The sequence below is a fragment of the Ipomoea triloba genome, chromosome 5 (genome assembly GCF_003576645.1).
Source record: "Ipomoea triloba cultivar NCNSP0323 chromosome 5, ASM357664v1".
Classification (NCBI taxonomy): domain Eukaryota; kingdom Viridiplantae; phylum Streptophyta; class Magnoliopsida; order Solanales; family Convolvulaceae; genus Ipomoea; species Ipomoea triloba.
Genome location: NC_044920.1, coordinates 21,533,932 through 21,549,821, shown reverse-complemented (window position 1 = coordinate 21,549,821; position 15,890 = coordinate 21,533,932). Strand labels below are relative to the sequence as shown.

The 15,890-nt window shown below is 43.5% G+C and overlaps 1 protein-coding gene across 1 annotated transcript in view; it reads right to left on the bottom strand.

The window, feature by feature from the left end:
• Positions 1-12,582: 12,582 nt before the first annotated feature.
• LOC116020393 overlaps positions 12,583-15,890 on the bottom strand; it is a 19,960-nt gene continuing 16,652 nt past the window's right edge. The window contains exon 3 of the mRNA XM_031260870.1: positions 12,583-12,735. Coding sequence (XP_031116730.1) covers positions 12,583-12,735 — 153 coding nt within the window. The remainder of the gene's footprint in view (positions 12,736-15,890) is intronic.

The window sequence follows — 15,890 nt, the reverse complement described above, 5'->3', positions numbered from 1 at the left end:
ATATAAAATGAGATGATGAGAATGTATAATAAAATTAAAAGTATGATTTGTCATAACATAACACATTCTACAAAAACCGCAGTACTACTTTCATTAAATTGAATAATTAGTTTGCAACTTATTTGCTTTTAAGTCATGTTACATGTTAACCACTAAGGCTTCATTTTACATGATACAATCCGGTAACACAATTCACTAATCGCTGATTCTCAAACAACTATAGACATCTATTACAATGTAGTATCTGTTCATAGCTACTTTTTCAATCTACTGAAGTACAAGGAGTCAACAGTCGCCTCCACTGAGGCGGTGATGACCCACTCCCTTCCATGTGGGAGTGTAAATCGGGTGCCACTAGACCACAAGGTCTTTGGCTCCAAAATAGTTAATAATTATAACATTTAAATGTCACGCAAAAGTGCATATCAAAAACGTGATTGATGAAGTTCGGGGGGTTGAGCTGGCCAGCTGGGACGGATGGGAATGTGAGAAAGATTAATGGAGGTATGGCGTGGACAGTGCAGTGCCATGAGGCATCTGCTTGTTTCTCTGAACACACGTGGGTGGGGTTGTATGGTTCTTGTCTAACTTTATGAGAATTATATTGCATTTACACTCAATTTTGGTGGTTGCAAATATCTTTAATTATTTTTAAACTAGTTATTTTGATTTCTTGTTATTTATATTACTATACTTGATAATTTTTGGATCACGAGTGAAATTCATAATCACCGTCATAAGGTATGTGTTGGTTTTATCTCACACGAAATGGTCGGACGGCAAGCCAACACCAGTGAAAAATCGACTAACTCTATCGGAAATTAGAGTAACATTTCGTCCCTTTTTGGATTACTAATTGCCTTTCAGTACAATAAGTTGCTTATAAGTGTGCTAGATTGCTCGTGTCTCTCTTGAGACCTAGAACCCCTATTTATACAAGCTAGGAGGGATTTCTCTCTTAAGAAACTTCTAAACTACTATAAGAACTCTTTCCTTATTACATTTTAAGTAATTCCCTAATCTATCTCGACAGTCCTTCCGTATTTCTTGCCTTCCACCGTCAAACTCTTTAGGAAACTTCCATATCGGCCCGTCTCACCCCGCCCTTCTTGCACCGCCTTTCTTACCTTGGCCCCTTCTAGGTCGGTCTGGTCCGACTCATCTTTTCCTTACTTCTTTAGCCCGACTTTCCTTCATGGTAATCAACTGTTTCAATGGCTATGTTCAATCACTCTCAGTCTAAGATCTTTAGTTGCTTTATCACCTAAGGAACCACCAAGCATATTCGTTTCATTATCAAACTCTTCCTTGAACGTGCCCCACAAGGCAGTCCATTGAATAACCTCTGTCCGACCGACTTATCACCGACCGACCTTCGCCCTGTCATCCTATCTCCTGTCGAATCATCTCTCCCTCCTCGTTGGTTGTCTCTTTCGTCCACGCCAAGCTTCTAACGCCGAGCCTTAGCCTATCCCCCTTAGCCTTAGACTTCTAGGAAGTAACGGGGCTTGGCGCGTTTATCTTGATATCTTTTGACCGACCTTTGGTACTTGGCCATCTGACGCCGAGCAACCTCTCTCTTCTCTTCTAGGAAGTTATTTTCCATCATTAGGTTTTCTTCGTTCTTCTCATCGGTATACCGTATGACTCGGTCACTGGGCTCGAGTACTTCGATCGACACCTTAGCCTCGAAGCCGTATGTCAAGGAGAAGGGGGTCTCTCCAATTGCTTTTCTCGGACTCGTGTGATAGGCCCATAACACTCTTTCCAATTCGCTCACCCAACTTCCTTGGAGATTACTCAACTTCTTTCGTATTCCATCCACTATGGTTCAATTGACGTTCTACACCTGCCCATTCGCCTGAGGATAGGCGACAGACACCTTAGTATGTCGGATCTGGAACTACTCATAGAACTCGGCGAAGGGGCGACAATCAAACTGCCGACCATTATCACTTATCAGATGCTTAGGAATGCCAAATCGACATATTATGTTCTTCCAAATGAACTTTCTATATTGATATTCAGTGATGGTGACCAACGATTCAGCCTCTACCCATTTGGTGAAGTAATAAACGATTATGATGCAGAACTTATGTCGGCCTGGTGCCATAGGCAATGGTCCTAACAAGTCGACTCCCCACCTTGCAAAGAGAACGGCGGTGGTGACCGGCGTGTAGTAAGATGCCGGCTTTGTTTCGTTTCGAGCAAAGGCCTGAAAAGTGGGGCACTTGGTTACTTTTCGAATGCAATCTCTAACCATAGTTGGCCAATAATAGCCTTGTAGTACTAACTTTTGCGCCAAGGTATGAGCCCCTTGGTGCGCCGCGCAGATTCCTGTGTGCGCCTCCTCCATCACCTTTTCCGCGTAGGCCAGAAATAAACATAGTAAGAGGGGTCCCTCGAAAGACCTTTTGTATAATCGTCAGTCCCGCACAACATAAGGTGGAGCCATTCTCTTAATTCTGGCCGCTTCTATCGGGTTATCATGTAGTTCGACCTTTTCCTTGTACATGATAAGGTCGGCCAATATTTGAGCCTCGGGCGGGATTTCTTCCTCGGTATTGCTTTCTCTCTGATGTTGCCCTTGTAAGCTTATCTCATTCACTTCCTCTGTCACTTTATCCCGAGTCTCTATACTCGGTCATTCTACCATCTCTTTCCGACATATGCCTACCAAGTATTCTGGTATTCTTCCCAATTTTATCTTAGATAGAACGTCTGCTTATGAATTTTCTGCTATAGAACATGGTTGACCTCATAAGCTTGGAACTCCTTCAGGAGTTGCTCAGTCACTTCTTTGTATTGTCTCATTCTCTCCCCTTTAGTTTCATACGCTCCCTTCACTTATCCGACCACCAGACGTGAGTCGGTCCGAATAGGAAGTCTTTTGGCTCCCAAAGCTTTGGCTACCCGCAGCCCGCCGAGGACGGCTTCATACTCGGCTTCATTATTGGAGGTTTTGAACTGGTATTCTAGGGCGTAGTACAGTCGGAATCCTTCTGGGGTAGTTAACATTACATTCCCTCCATGGTGCTTTTGGCTCGAGACACCATCAATATGCATTTCTTACCATTCTTCGGATCTTGAGCTGTGCATTCGACTATGAAGTCAACGAAGACCTGGGCTTTGATTGCCCATCGGGGTTGATACTCTATTCCATACTGGGTTAGCTCAACAACCCATTTCACAACCCATTTCCTAAGAACTCCTACCAATGGTTGATCTGTCAGCACTCGGATTGGGTGTGCATGGAAGTAGGTTAACTTCCGAGCCGTGACAACTAATGCATAGACCATTTTCTCAAGTGGTGAGTAACGAACATCAATAGCTTTTAATGCCCTACTCACATAGTGTATTGGGTGCTGAACCTTGTTTTCTTCCTAGATGAGGACCGAGCTTACTGCCTGCTGAGAGGCAGTTAAATAGAGGAAAAGCGTCTCTCCCTCAACTGGTTTGGATAATAGTGGAGGAGACAACAAGTACTTCTTGAAACCTTCGAAAGCTGTCTGACATTCCTCCGACCAAACAAATATGTCCCTAGTCTTCAAGGCGTCGAAGAAGGGTAGGGATCGGTTGGCCAATTTAGACAAAAATTGACTCAATGCCGCCAACCGACCTGTCAAGTGCTGCAGCTCCTTAATAGTTTTGGGCGAATGCATGTTTAGGACGGCCCTAACCTTTTTAGGGTTTGGCTCAACCCCTCGCCGAGTGACCAAGTAACCTAAGAACTTACCCCCTTCTACCGCGAAGGCACACTTCTTAGCATTTAACTGTAGGTTATGTTTCTCCATGACTTGGAAGCTTGCGGCAAGGTCGTCCGCATGACTCTTCTCTTTGAGACTTTTCACGAGCATGTCGTCCACGTAGGCAGCCATGGATTTTCCCAACAGGTCCTTGAATAGTCGTGACACCATTCTGGTGTAAGTCGCACCAGAATTCTTTAGTCTGAAGGGCATCACTCGTAGCAATATACCCCATTTGGAGTCACGAAGGCAGTTTTCTCTTCGTCGGCTGCATGCATGAAGATTTGATGATAACCTCGGAAGGCATCCATGAAGCTTAGTAAAGCGCACCCCGCCGTCTCGTCCACCATCTGGTCGATCCTTAGCAATGGGAAAGGGTCTTTGGGGCAAGCTTTGTTTAAGCCAGTGTAGTCGCACATCCTCCAACCAGGTGGCTTCGGGACCAACACTACATTGGCCAACCATTTAGGGTATTTGACTTCTCGGATATGGCCAGCAACTAGCAATGCATCAATCTCCTTTTTCACAAACTCCCGTTGATCGGTCGAGAAGTGTCTCTTTCTTTGAACCACAGGTCGGTAAGTCGGGTCAACCTCCAACCGATGAGTTAATATAGATCGGTCCACACCCGGCATATCTTTAGGTACCCAAGCGAAGATTGCCCTATATTTCCTCAACACTCGTATGACCGACTCTTTGACAGCCTCAGACAGACCTTTTCCGATCCTTGCCCGTCTTTCAGGGAAAATTTCTACCTCTTCTAACTTGACCGCTGGTTCGGGTCGTTCCAAGATTCGCTCTGCCACGGCCTCTTTCTTAGTGATAGTATGGATACGGAGATCCGACCTTCCTATCTTGCGACAACACTATAGGTAACAGTCACGAGCTACCCTCTGATCGCTGCGTACCCCTCCGACTCCCATGGGCATTCGAAACTTCATACACAGATGTTTTAGTGAGATTAGAGCTCCTAAGTCCTCCAACCCATGCCTCCCCAAAATCGCATTGTGAGAACACTCCAGGCGGACGACTACAAATTCCATCTCTATCGTGGTAGTTTTCGGGTAGGTACCTAACTCGACCAACAGCTTTATAGCACCTTCAGCCTCGATGGAATCTCCAGTGAACCCGGCCAAGGGGGTCACGACTGGCCTAAGGATATCTCTATCCAGCCCTTGCTTGTCAAAGGTGTCGAGGTAAAGCACATTAACACTGCTGCCGGTATCCACCAGCACTCGTCGGATGACGGTGCCAACTATGTCCATAGCTATGACTAGGGCGTCTCTATGAGGTCTTTCACCCAAAGGTAGTTCATCTTCTGTAAAGGTGATCGGTTCCCGGCTTGCCCTTTTCACCTGCTTCGCTCGTCCATAGATAGCGCCAACGTACAACTGTCGGGCCTAGGCTTTTCTCGACCCGGCCGAGTCACCTCCCTTCGGTCCTCCGACGATCATGTTAGTGACGTTTTTGGCCTTCCACTTATCCTCCTTTTCCTCAGAAGTAGGTTGTTTTCCTTTATCACGGCTACCTTCTCCAGTCTGAACCTGGTTCCCCCGCTGCCAAGGCAAACCCTGGCGCCACTGAGTCGTAGTACTCCTTTGTATGATGGCCTCTATTTCTTTCTTCAAAAAGTCACATTTTTCGGTCGAATCGGTGGTTGATCGATGCAACCGACAATATTTTCCTGTTTCCGAGTTCTAACTAGTTGTGCCTCTGTTTGAAGTTGAGCTTGCACCTCTTGAACCGCAACGGGCGGTTGACAGAATAGTGGGACACCCGTTCTTTCAGGGTTCCGACCAGTCTCGTGTCGTCATAGCCGACTCTTATTGAATCTACCAGCACATGACTCTTCTACACGAGGCTTCTTGGATCGTGATGACCCCCTTTCCTGAATCCTTTTCTGTTTCACCGCGTCTTCGGCGTTGGCGTGACGATTGGCCCTTTGAATGGCTTGGGTATACAAGCTTGGCCATTCGATATGGAGATTGGTGTACAACTTCCCTAACCTCAGATTCCCCATTAGAATAAATAGGATTTTAGATGGCTAGTTCCTGCTCTAACGTTAGATTCCTATATGGCTTTCCAAGGCCAAACAAAAGTTTCTAGGAAATCTAATAGTATATTGATTCATATGTAATGTATCTGGAAATCACTAAATGAACTTAAGGATATGTTCCAAGTGATATCTTTTGGATGAATCAATCTTGTTCTTCTTGCAATCCGTGTTCGACAAGTAGTTCGAGAGATACTTAATCAGTTTGCCTATATATACTTTATGTCTCGAAGAAGGGGAGTTCGAGAAATCACTTCGAAAGATAACAAACTGGTTCTGTGTGTATCTTTAAATGGAGGAATAAGGAGGGTTAGGGATCAATCACTCAAGGGGAAGATCCTTAACCACTTGAACATGTTGTCATGCGGTCAACCAGATCAAGACGGAGGAATAAGGAGGTTTAGGGATCAATCACTCAGGGGGAAGATCCTTAAACTGATACCGACGAGTGTTCACCTTCGAAAGGTGAAACTGATGTGTTCAACGGATATATGTGGAATGGCTAATTTGGAAATTAATGATAGCCACGTGGTCTTCGGTTACTGACGGTTTTCCAAGTTTTAAGGGCGCTATCTTGATTAGTGAGAGCATGCTTATAAAGTTATCTTATTTTATAACCCCACTTTCTCATCCTAAACCGTCACACACTTTCCCAAAAATACCCTCACCATATCATGCACACATAACCGTTATAGAAGGGTATTTCTGACCTTTCAATTCTTTTAAATCAACCGGGATCACTTGTCGGGTCAAACTCTCAACCCTACCCACATATCCGACCCAAATCCACAAGATACAAAAGACAAACACATCTTCCTTACCCGGATTCAAGCTCAAACCGAATACCCAAAATCCCCAATTTACAAACACTGTACACATTCCCTCCAAAACACCAAGCTATCAACAATGGCGTTCGAATCATCTTCTTCAACCTCATCTTCTGAAGCTTACCAGAAAGAGTTGGCCCATATTCGAACTCTCATCAAGCAAGTCAAGGCGAGGAGTATCCTTGACAGAGATGGATTCGTCAACCACTCGACGAACCCAAAGCAGACGGAGAAAGTCCTCAAGAAGTTCGAAAAGGCCGGGCTCATGAAGGAGAAAGTCCTCAAGAAGTTCGAAAAGGCCGGGCTCATGAAATACAAAGTCCTCAAGAAGTTCGAAAAGGCCGGGCTCATGAAATACATGATCCTCAAGAAGTTCGAAAAGGCCGGGCTCATGAAATACATGACGCATAAGAAGTTCGAAAAGGCCGGGCTCATGAAATACATGACGCATTATTATCGAACCATCCACGACCTCGACTACACCGAATGGTTCGCGAATGCTAAGGTCACAAAGGGCAAGATTGAGAGCCGGTTCAACGAAATTGATATCACAACATCCGTTGGTGACCTAAGGGCAGCATTCGATTTTGCTGCATCAGAGGAGGCAGTCAAGCACCTCTCGGATTACAATCTGGACAAGCAAGCTTTTTGGGACAAAATCCGACTGGAGAATGCACCGTCCAGCGCAACCTCTGCCCTCCGCAAATACCATCTGAAGGAGAGGTTTGCTATTGCAGCTGATCTCATCATGAAATTCATCCTCAGCAAGGCATCTGGAACCGATGAGATCAATCTGGACATCCTCAAAATCCTCCATGCCATCTGGAACAACGTTCAAATGGACTGGGCGCACATCATCTTCAACTTCCTAAAGCAACAAGTGCAAGGCTCAGTTTCAAACACCAACCAGTCGATTAATAAAAAGGTTGGTTTCGGTTTTGTTGTTCAATATTTGTTGAGTTTGAAGGGTTTGCAATTGAGGGAAGGGAGAGAGATTCATCGTAATACCTATATGGGTAGGACGAAATCTCAAGCTCCAAAGTCCAAGGGTGTAAAGATTGCACCCTCTCCCTCAAAGCCTAAGGGAAAGGGCAAGAGGAAAGCCCAATCTGTCGAGGAGGATTCTGATGATGCACCACTGGGTGTATTGATTAAGAGGGTTGTTCTACCTAAGAAAGCTAAGAAAGCTAACTCTGATGCTGTTACCAAGACTCGAGAGGTGACACCCTCTGTTATTCCAGTACCATTCGAGGACAGGGCACAAGCCCAGGGGGAATCTCAAGCTACAATGACCGCTGAGGTTGAGAGAGTGCCCCCTACCAGGTCCATCTCGGGTGAAATTGTTGTTGATCTGAATATTGATGGTGCTGGTGATGCTGATGAATCTGTGGATATATCTCGAGAGGAGACTGGAAAGTTTGAAGGCACTGGGATCAGTGATCCAGTGCAGGGTGATGCTGAGGAACCACGAGAGGTGGTACGAGAGATAGCAGTTTCAGCAGAGTATGTTCGAGCCGACGTTTCGGAAACTGCTGCTGTTGATCAAGGCACTGTGGTCAGGGACCCAGTGCAAAGTGCTCAAAATGTGGAGTTGACACCCACTGAATCTGCTCAAGTTGAAGGATCGATAGCTAGAGCCATAGCAGATGTTGGGTTGGGTGACGATCTCTCGGAGCACAATCGAGAGATCGATGTGCAGACAGTGGAAGCTGCATTAGAGACAGAAATCCTATTTGCTGAGCCTCATGATCTGAATGACGAAGTCACCACTCAGTTGGATCAAAATGATGAAGCAGTGCCCAGTTTGGATGATTTCTCCAGGGTACTCCGATGGATCAACTGGAGAACAGGCCCCTTTGATCAACTGATGCTAGCAGCAGTTATGGAGGCTGAGGAGATCTTTGCACTGAATTGGCTGAATCTCTCTGAAATCCCAGCCAATGAACTTCAAGACCCAGCCCATGAAATGCATGTGTCCAAGAGGAATCTTGGACGATCTGACAAAAGCAAGGGCATAGCTGCTGATGACCAAGAGAACGAGCCTGAAGTGGATCCTGAAGTAGAGGCAAAATACCAAGAAGACATCAGGCTCGCCACTGCTCTATCCTTGGGACAGAATGTAGAGGATACGAGAGGTCCAGGGGAAACCTCAGGGGTTGCAAGAGATGATCCTGAAAATTCAATTGCAACGGCAGCAATCCCTTTGTCCCAAGTAAGTGACTCTGCTCTGGACGAACAGGTAGCAGCTTCGAGAGGTGAATCCGAGACCTCTGAAGCACTTGAGGCAGAACCCAACTCAGTTCTACTTCTGCCAGCTCCTGAGTCCACACCCTCGGATGACACCGACGAGGCATAGACAGTTCGAGATGGTGAAATTCCGTTGCTCACACTGCAGGGCTTTCCAATCTATATGGAGCAGCCATCTCCATTCCTACTCCCAGATGACACGGCGTCCACCTTTGCGGCCCGAATGTTTGATAGGCAAAGGTGGAGTGCACCAGTTGCTCCTGAAACGATAGTGATTCCTGATTCGCCTGAGCAGACTGAGGTGCAGCCAGATGAGCAACGAGAGCAAACAGTTTCAAATCCTGCTGGTTCGAGATGTACTGAGGGGGAAGATGTTCTCATCAATGGTGGAAACCGGGAAGCACCTGTCGATGCACAACCTCCTTCCTCAAATCCGATCCCTCCGGCAGATGATCAAGTTCCCAGCTCTGGTTCGAGAGGTACCACTGAGGAGGATCTTCAATTGGATGGAAACTGGGAAGCATTCAATACAGAAGTTCCTTCCTTAGCTGATCCAATCCCACCAGTTGCTGAAGCTGAGGTTCCAGGTTCGAGAGGTGATGAGCGAGAAGTGATCCATCCCTCAGGTGGAAACCGGGAAGCGCCTGATATGGAGCTACCTTCAAGCTCTGATCCCAGTGTTCCTACTGATCCTCAGACACACAATCGAGAGGTGGACTCACAGTTGCAAGTCATGGGTGGAAATCTGGAAGCACCCAAGTCCCCCCCGACTAAAGGTACTCCTCAACCTTCTCCTCCTCCTTCTAATTATAATCGACAAGCCGAAGAAGCTTTCGTTGGCGAGGTGCGCCAATTCATGGCCGATCAATCTTAGAAGATTGCTCAAATTGAGCGCATACTCACTGTTGTTCGCAACGCATCAATGCCTGCTGCTGGTACAAGTGAATCCCAAGCCAGTCATGCAGAACTTCTCGAACAAGCAGTGTGGGCTGAAGATGCAGCAAGACGAGCCACACATGAGGCTGCGGAAGCTCGAGCAGAAGCTGCAGGAGCAAGAGCTGAAGTTGCAGAACTACGAGTTGAACTTCAAGCCTTCCAGAACTCCAATGAACTTCGACAGGACGTGATCAAAGCCCTACTCGATGACCTGTCGAACTAAGTACCTGCCCAGCTTCAATCACTTTTCGAAGGTATGTCCACTCTCCTTTCCCGTCAGGATGATGCCAACAAGGGGGAAAATCAGGGGAATCAAGGATCAAGAGGGATATCAACAAGCAAGAAAAGGGCAGCTAGTGAACCCTTAACCACTGGACCTCCTTCGAAAATTCCAAGAATATCTAGTAAGGCACTGGAGGAAGCCAAGATGCAGGACGATCTAAGGATTCAGCGCACACAGGAAATGGAGAAGAGAAGAGAAGAAGACAGAGAAAGGAGAAGAAAGAGGCAAGAACAACAGACAGAAAAGGAAAGAAAAATTGAGCAAATAATGATCACCTTCAAGTTCGGAAATAGAGAGGACACCGAGCAAAGCCTTGTTCATCAGATATTCAATCTTCTGAAGTACGTTGGGATATCTCTTCACAGCAACATGACTCCAGAAGAATGTGTCCAATGGTGGAAAGATGGAGTAATTGAAGGTGAATTTGTTGGGGAGGCCTTTAGGAATTATCAATTCTTTCACGTCACAAACGACTACCTGAGTCTGGTAAACCCAAAAGACCCCAGCAAGACACGAGCAGCTATCAATGAGAAGAGGAAAGCGACAAGCATTAAGCTCTCGTTGTCATTCTTAAATCTTTCCTATGTTGTTCTTTGTTTTCTTTTAACTTTTCTGCTAAGTTCTTCATTGTAAAACATTCCCTTATTTTTAATACATATATATCTTTTGCTGGGGATGTTGTGAGAGTCTTTTCTTCATGTTTTAGCAGATTAGTTTCCTTGTCAAACTTACCGTATGCGCTGAAAATAAAATCAACGTTTATTTTCTTGAAACTCAGCCATATAAGTAAGTATAGTGTTGGCATCATCAAAAAGGGGGAAATTGTTAGGAACATACTGTAATAGGTTTTGATGATACCAAATGTAATGTTCAATCCCCTAAGTCTCGATAGATAGGAAATATATGTAAGTTCGACAAGTAAACTAAGAGCGAAAATACAACCGGGTAATTGAGCTCAACTCGGAAATTATTTAAGCTTAAGGTGAACTTGTTTGAACATCTTAGAAGTTTCGTGTTGTAAGCTTATAGATAGATCAGAAGAAGGCACGAGACATCACTGGAGGAATAAGGGTCTGCGAGACATCAACTAAGTCTCGAGACATAAGCAGAGTTCGAGAGATGGAATCTCTCAAAACATCAATCCAGTTCGAGACATGAGATCGAGACATCAAGTAGTCGAGACATCAATTTTTGGTCTCGATAGACTAGCACTTCTCCAATGAACTGAACGGCAATTAACATGCATAGATAAAGTAATCTAAGTTTGGAGAAATAGAATATCATGGAGATAAAATATTAAGGAGGTGCTGACAGAGTATTATGGGAAAATAGAACAGCCGGAAGTGGATGCCACGTCAGAACTCCACAACCAACGGATAGAAGATGCACCAATCAGAGGTCGGTCTTATTCCCTAAAACGAGGATCAATGGGAATATAAAAAGAGTAACTTTTACCAAAAGAAGTAAGTGGAGTATGGACTCAAGATAGTGGAATATGGGATACTTGGTGATCAAAGCTCAAGTGCTCGAGAGGTGGAGTAACAAGAAGCGGGGCGAAGTTTTAGTGCAATCTTTCTAGGGAGTTTCTAGAAGAAGAGTGGACGTAGGCGGGTTGGCCGAACCACTTAAAAATATCTCTCGCATTTACTTTCTGTTTTTACCTCTCGCTAACTATCTCTCGAACTGCACTGCATATAACCACACCTCTCGAACTAACTCAAACTCGTGCAAATTAAAAGGGGATAACTTTTCCGCTGCGCATAAAACTTTGTCTTCATCTTGTGAGGTATCGGACCTAAACATCCTAAGTCCAATACACACAAGAGGTCGAAAAAGATTTGCAAAAATCTTATACAAGTCTATTCACCCCGCCCCTCTAGACTTGTACCCCATCCCCTTGGGACCAACAATCTCGATTCATTTTTCTGACAAATTGGTTGATGGTTTTGTTTGGGGGCTTGAAATGGGCAGATTTGATTCATTATGCTTCAAAATCGGCAAGGAAATACTCGTTTGGCCAAGTATTACACACACCCCCCCCCTCTTCGAGGAATCCGAGAAGCACAAAGTCGAATACGAGTGAATTCTTTGGACCTGCGGGATTGTAATGGCTTGTAGTTTATGTTTTCCTTGTTAGTTCCGAACACACAAGATAATCTACAGGTAGTATGATGGGCTATTTTTCTCGCTCTGTGTTGATATAACGAACAACAAGTTGGCTTATTTGGAGTGCATCCACTTGTTTTTGGAGACACTGGTTCACTTTTTTTAGCAATGTCTGTGAGTTTGATTTGGTTTTTAACTTTCAGAAGGTATATATGTTTGTCAGTCTTTCTCATCATGAATCTTTGTATTTTCTGTTTTTATTTTTCATCAAATAGTATGATTATTACCTCCACCTAATGGATTTAGCTTATAAGCAAAACAAAAAGGGGTAGACTGTACTACTGTTTTCAAAGAAAATCCAACCTCGAGAAATGGTGCTTAAACTTAACCTGCCATAGGATGGTTAGAAATATACTCGATTGCAAGTGCACAGGAGCCAATCTTATCAGCCTCCTTGTCTGGAATCTCCAGTTTGAACTCTTCCTCTAGAGCCATTATGATCTCCACGTTGTCTAAGCTATCTAAGCCCAGATCCTTCTGAAAATGGACTTCATGAGTCACCTTGGAAGGATCGACTTTAGGGAATCTCTGTTTTTTTTTTTATTTCTACTGTATTCACTTTGATTGTGTATACATCATTGTAATTTATACTTGTGATTGATTGTTTTCCTATGAAGGTATAAAAGCTTGCGCGATTTCGCCAGAGGATTTCGTCGATTTGGACAAGAAGTTTGGGCGATTTCTGCCGAAGGATTAAAGATTTGATTAGATGAATTCATTCTCGCTGGGGATTCGGATTCTTAGTTTTTTTTTTAAATTTTTTTTTATTTTTTTATCCTACATAGACTCCATCTCATTTAATTAAACGCACATCATCAACCAATAAGCCACATCAGCATGGAAACCGACAACATGTCATCCACTTACCGAAAAACCTGCAAAAAGTGCTAGGTGGAAAAAAAAATTTGTTTATAGCTCTAATAATCACTTATTGAAGTTCAGGGTGCGAGATGAATAATCGGGAATGGTTCATGGTGCGGGATGACACTTTAGCCCTAGGATCCCCAATCGTTTGGGTTGCTCCGACGCCACTGGGACAGGGGGTGGGGGTGCCTCTTCGACCTGGACCCCATTAGCAAGGGGGTTCTCTGCTTGCCTCTGCCCGCTTTGAGCACGAGTTTGATTGAGCAGCTCTCGCAAGTCGCCATTATGGGGCCGAGACAACTGGGTCCCTCCACTGAGAAACAGTTTGCCCAGCAGTACCGTTTGCATGCACTTGAGTTTGCGTCTCTGCCTTATCCCTGACCATGACGATTCTTAGTGGTCACCATTGCTTTGCAACTCCTACATTCTCAGTCAGTTAGAAACCACACGACCTTTTGATCTATCTCCACAAAAAGCGCCAACGTTGGTTTTATCTCCCACGGAATGGTCGAATGGCAGGCTAACACCATCGGAAAATTGACTAACTCTATCGGAAAATTAGAGTAACCTTTCAGCCCTCTTCAGATTACGAGTTGCCTTTGAGTACAATGAGTTGCTTATAAGTGTGCTAGATTGCTCGTGTCTCTCTTGAGACCCAAAACCCCTATTTATACAAGCTAGGAGGGATTTCTCCCTTAGGAAACTTCTAAACTACTTTAGGAACTCTTTCCTTATTACATTTTAGGTACTTCCCTAATCTATCTCGACCTTTCTTCCGTATTTCTTGCCTTTCATCGCCAAACTCTTTAGGAAACTTCCATATCGGCCTGTCTTGCCCCACAAGGCAGTCCATTGAATAACCTCCGTCCGACCGACTTATCACTAACCGACCTTCGCCCTATCATCCTATCTTCTGTCGAGCCATCTCTCCCTCCTCGTTAGTCGTCTCTTTCGTCTACGCCAAGCTTCTAATGCCGAGCCTTAGCCTATATATCCCCCATCAGTATGTATTAAGTAAATTTTGTTCATGTGCATTAACTCACAAATGACACATGTGTAATAAACCGCATTAATTTAAGAAGAACATATGTATGTGATGAGTTCGATTAAGAGAGTATTGGCAGTAATGAGAATCATGTTCTACTCATTCGCCACCCTTTCTAGGGCAGAGTTGTTAATTAACTTTGTCTTATACAGAGTATTTCTTACTTGTTTTTTAATTCTTTATATTACTTGTACTTTCATTTTTACTCAGTGTACTTTAAAATTAAAGATATTTACTATCAAGTTTTCACACAATTTTTCTTTTTCCCCTTGCCTTGAAGTCTATGATCTTTAATTTCCATCTACTGCCCAAGGGAGAATTAGGAACTAATCAAAGTCGTCCATCTGAAAATTAAGATCTAACGGATCATAAGCAATTTAAAAAAATGTGTTGGCGTTTTTATAAATAACTTAAACTTTGAAGTGCAAGTAACATGTGCAAGTATGTAAGTAAAAGGTGCAAGTAACATCACTATAAAGTCCAACCTTTTATACTAAAAAATGCAAGTAATTTACTTTTCACATTCGGTGTAATTAATGATAACGTTAGATACATTTAATATTGTTCCTCGGGTGTACTTTATATTGTTGCACTGAAATGTTGTTACGTGCACTCTATAGTGTTATTACTTGCCATTCAAAGTTTGAGTTAATTAGAAAAATGCCACAACATTTTTTTAAGAAAAATTACTTATGATCCATTAATTTTTTTTTTAGATGGATGACTCTGATCGGTTACGTTGCTACGTATCTCCTACGCTCGTTCTTATTTGATATTAATCATGTTCGTGTGTGTGTTGTGTGTATGTATAGTGCTGACCAAAATATAAACTCACAATTTTCCTCTTGTTTAGGTTTTATTTTTTGTGTTAATTAATTATCAAGACTTTAATTAAAGGGAAAATGGTAGTTTAACCCATTATTTATATCTATATTGTATATTAAGCACATGAGTTATAACTTCATATAATTTTTTTCCTTTAATTACGTGTAAAGTGACAGTTTTAATATAATCCTCTGCTAATTAACAAATTCTATTAAAATTAACATTACACTTCGAATCTTCAAATTATTGAAGGACATATTAATCATTTCATAGAGTTTGCAATGAAAAATTATAAGTTTTTTAAGATTTATAAATATGTATCTACATATCTTCATCTTCAAGATTAAATGTCAAATTGCTGGTTAGAAATTGAATTTATCATTCTAAACAATCGATCACTTTATGGTAATATTTATATGCTTGGTTTGTTGTAAATCAATAGTGAAATATATGACCAATGTGTCTTATTAGTAATGTTTTTGTTTTTTGCATAGATTCTTGAAGAACATTTAGGGTGTGTTTGGAAGCTCGGAAAATGATTTCCGGAAATCATTTTCCAGGCTTTGGGTGTTTGACAAGCACTGGAAAACCCAGTCAACGGAAATTATTTTCCGTTGACTGGGGAAAATAAGCCTCATTTGGCGGAAAATGACTTCTGCGAAATTTGGGCAGAAGTCATTTTCCGCCCACGACAACACACACACACACATCACCGTTTCCGGCGGAAACCAAGTGCTCTGGTTTCTCGCCGGAAAGCAGAACACTGTTCTGGTTCCCGATGAGGAACCAGAGCACTGCTCTGGTTCCCGGCGAGGAACCAGGGCATTGCTCTGGTTCCTCGTTGCGGAAACTAGAGTGGGAAACCTCTGGTTTCCGCCGGAAACGGGGGGGGGGGGGG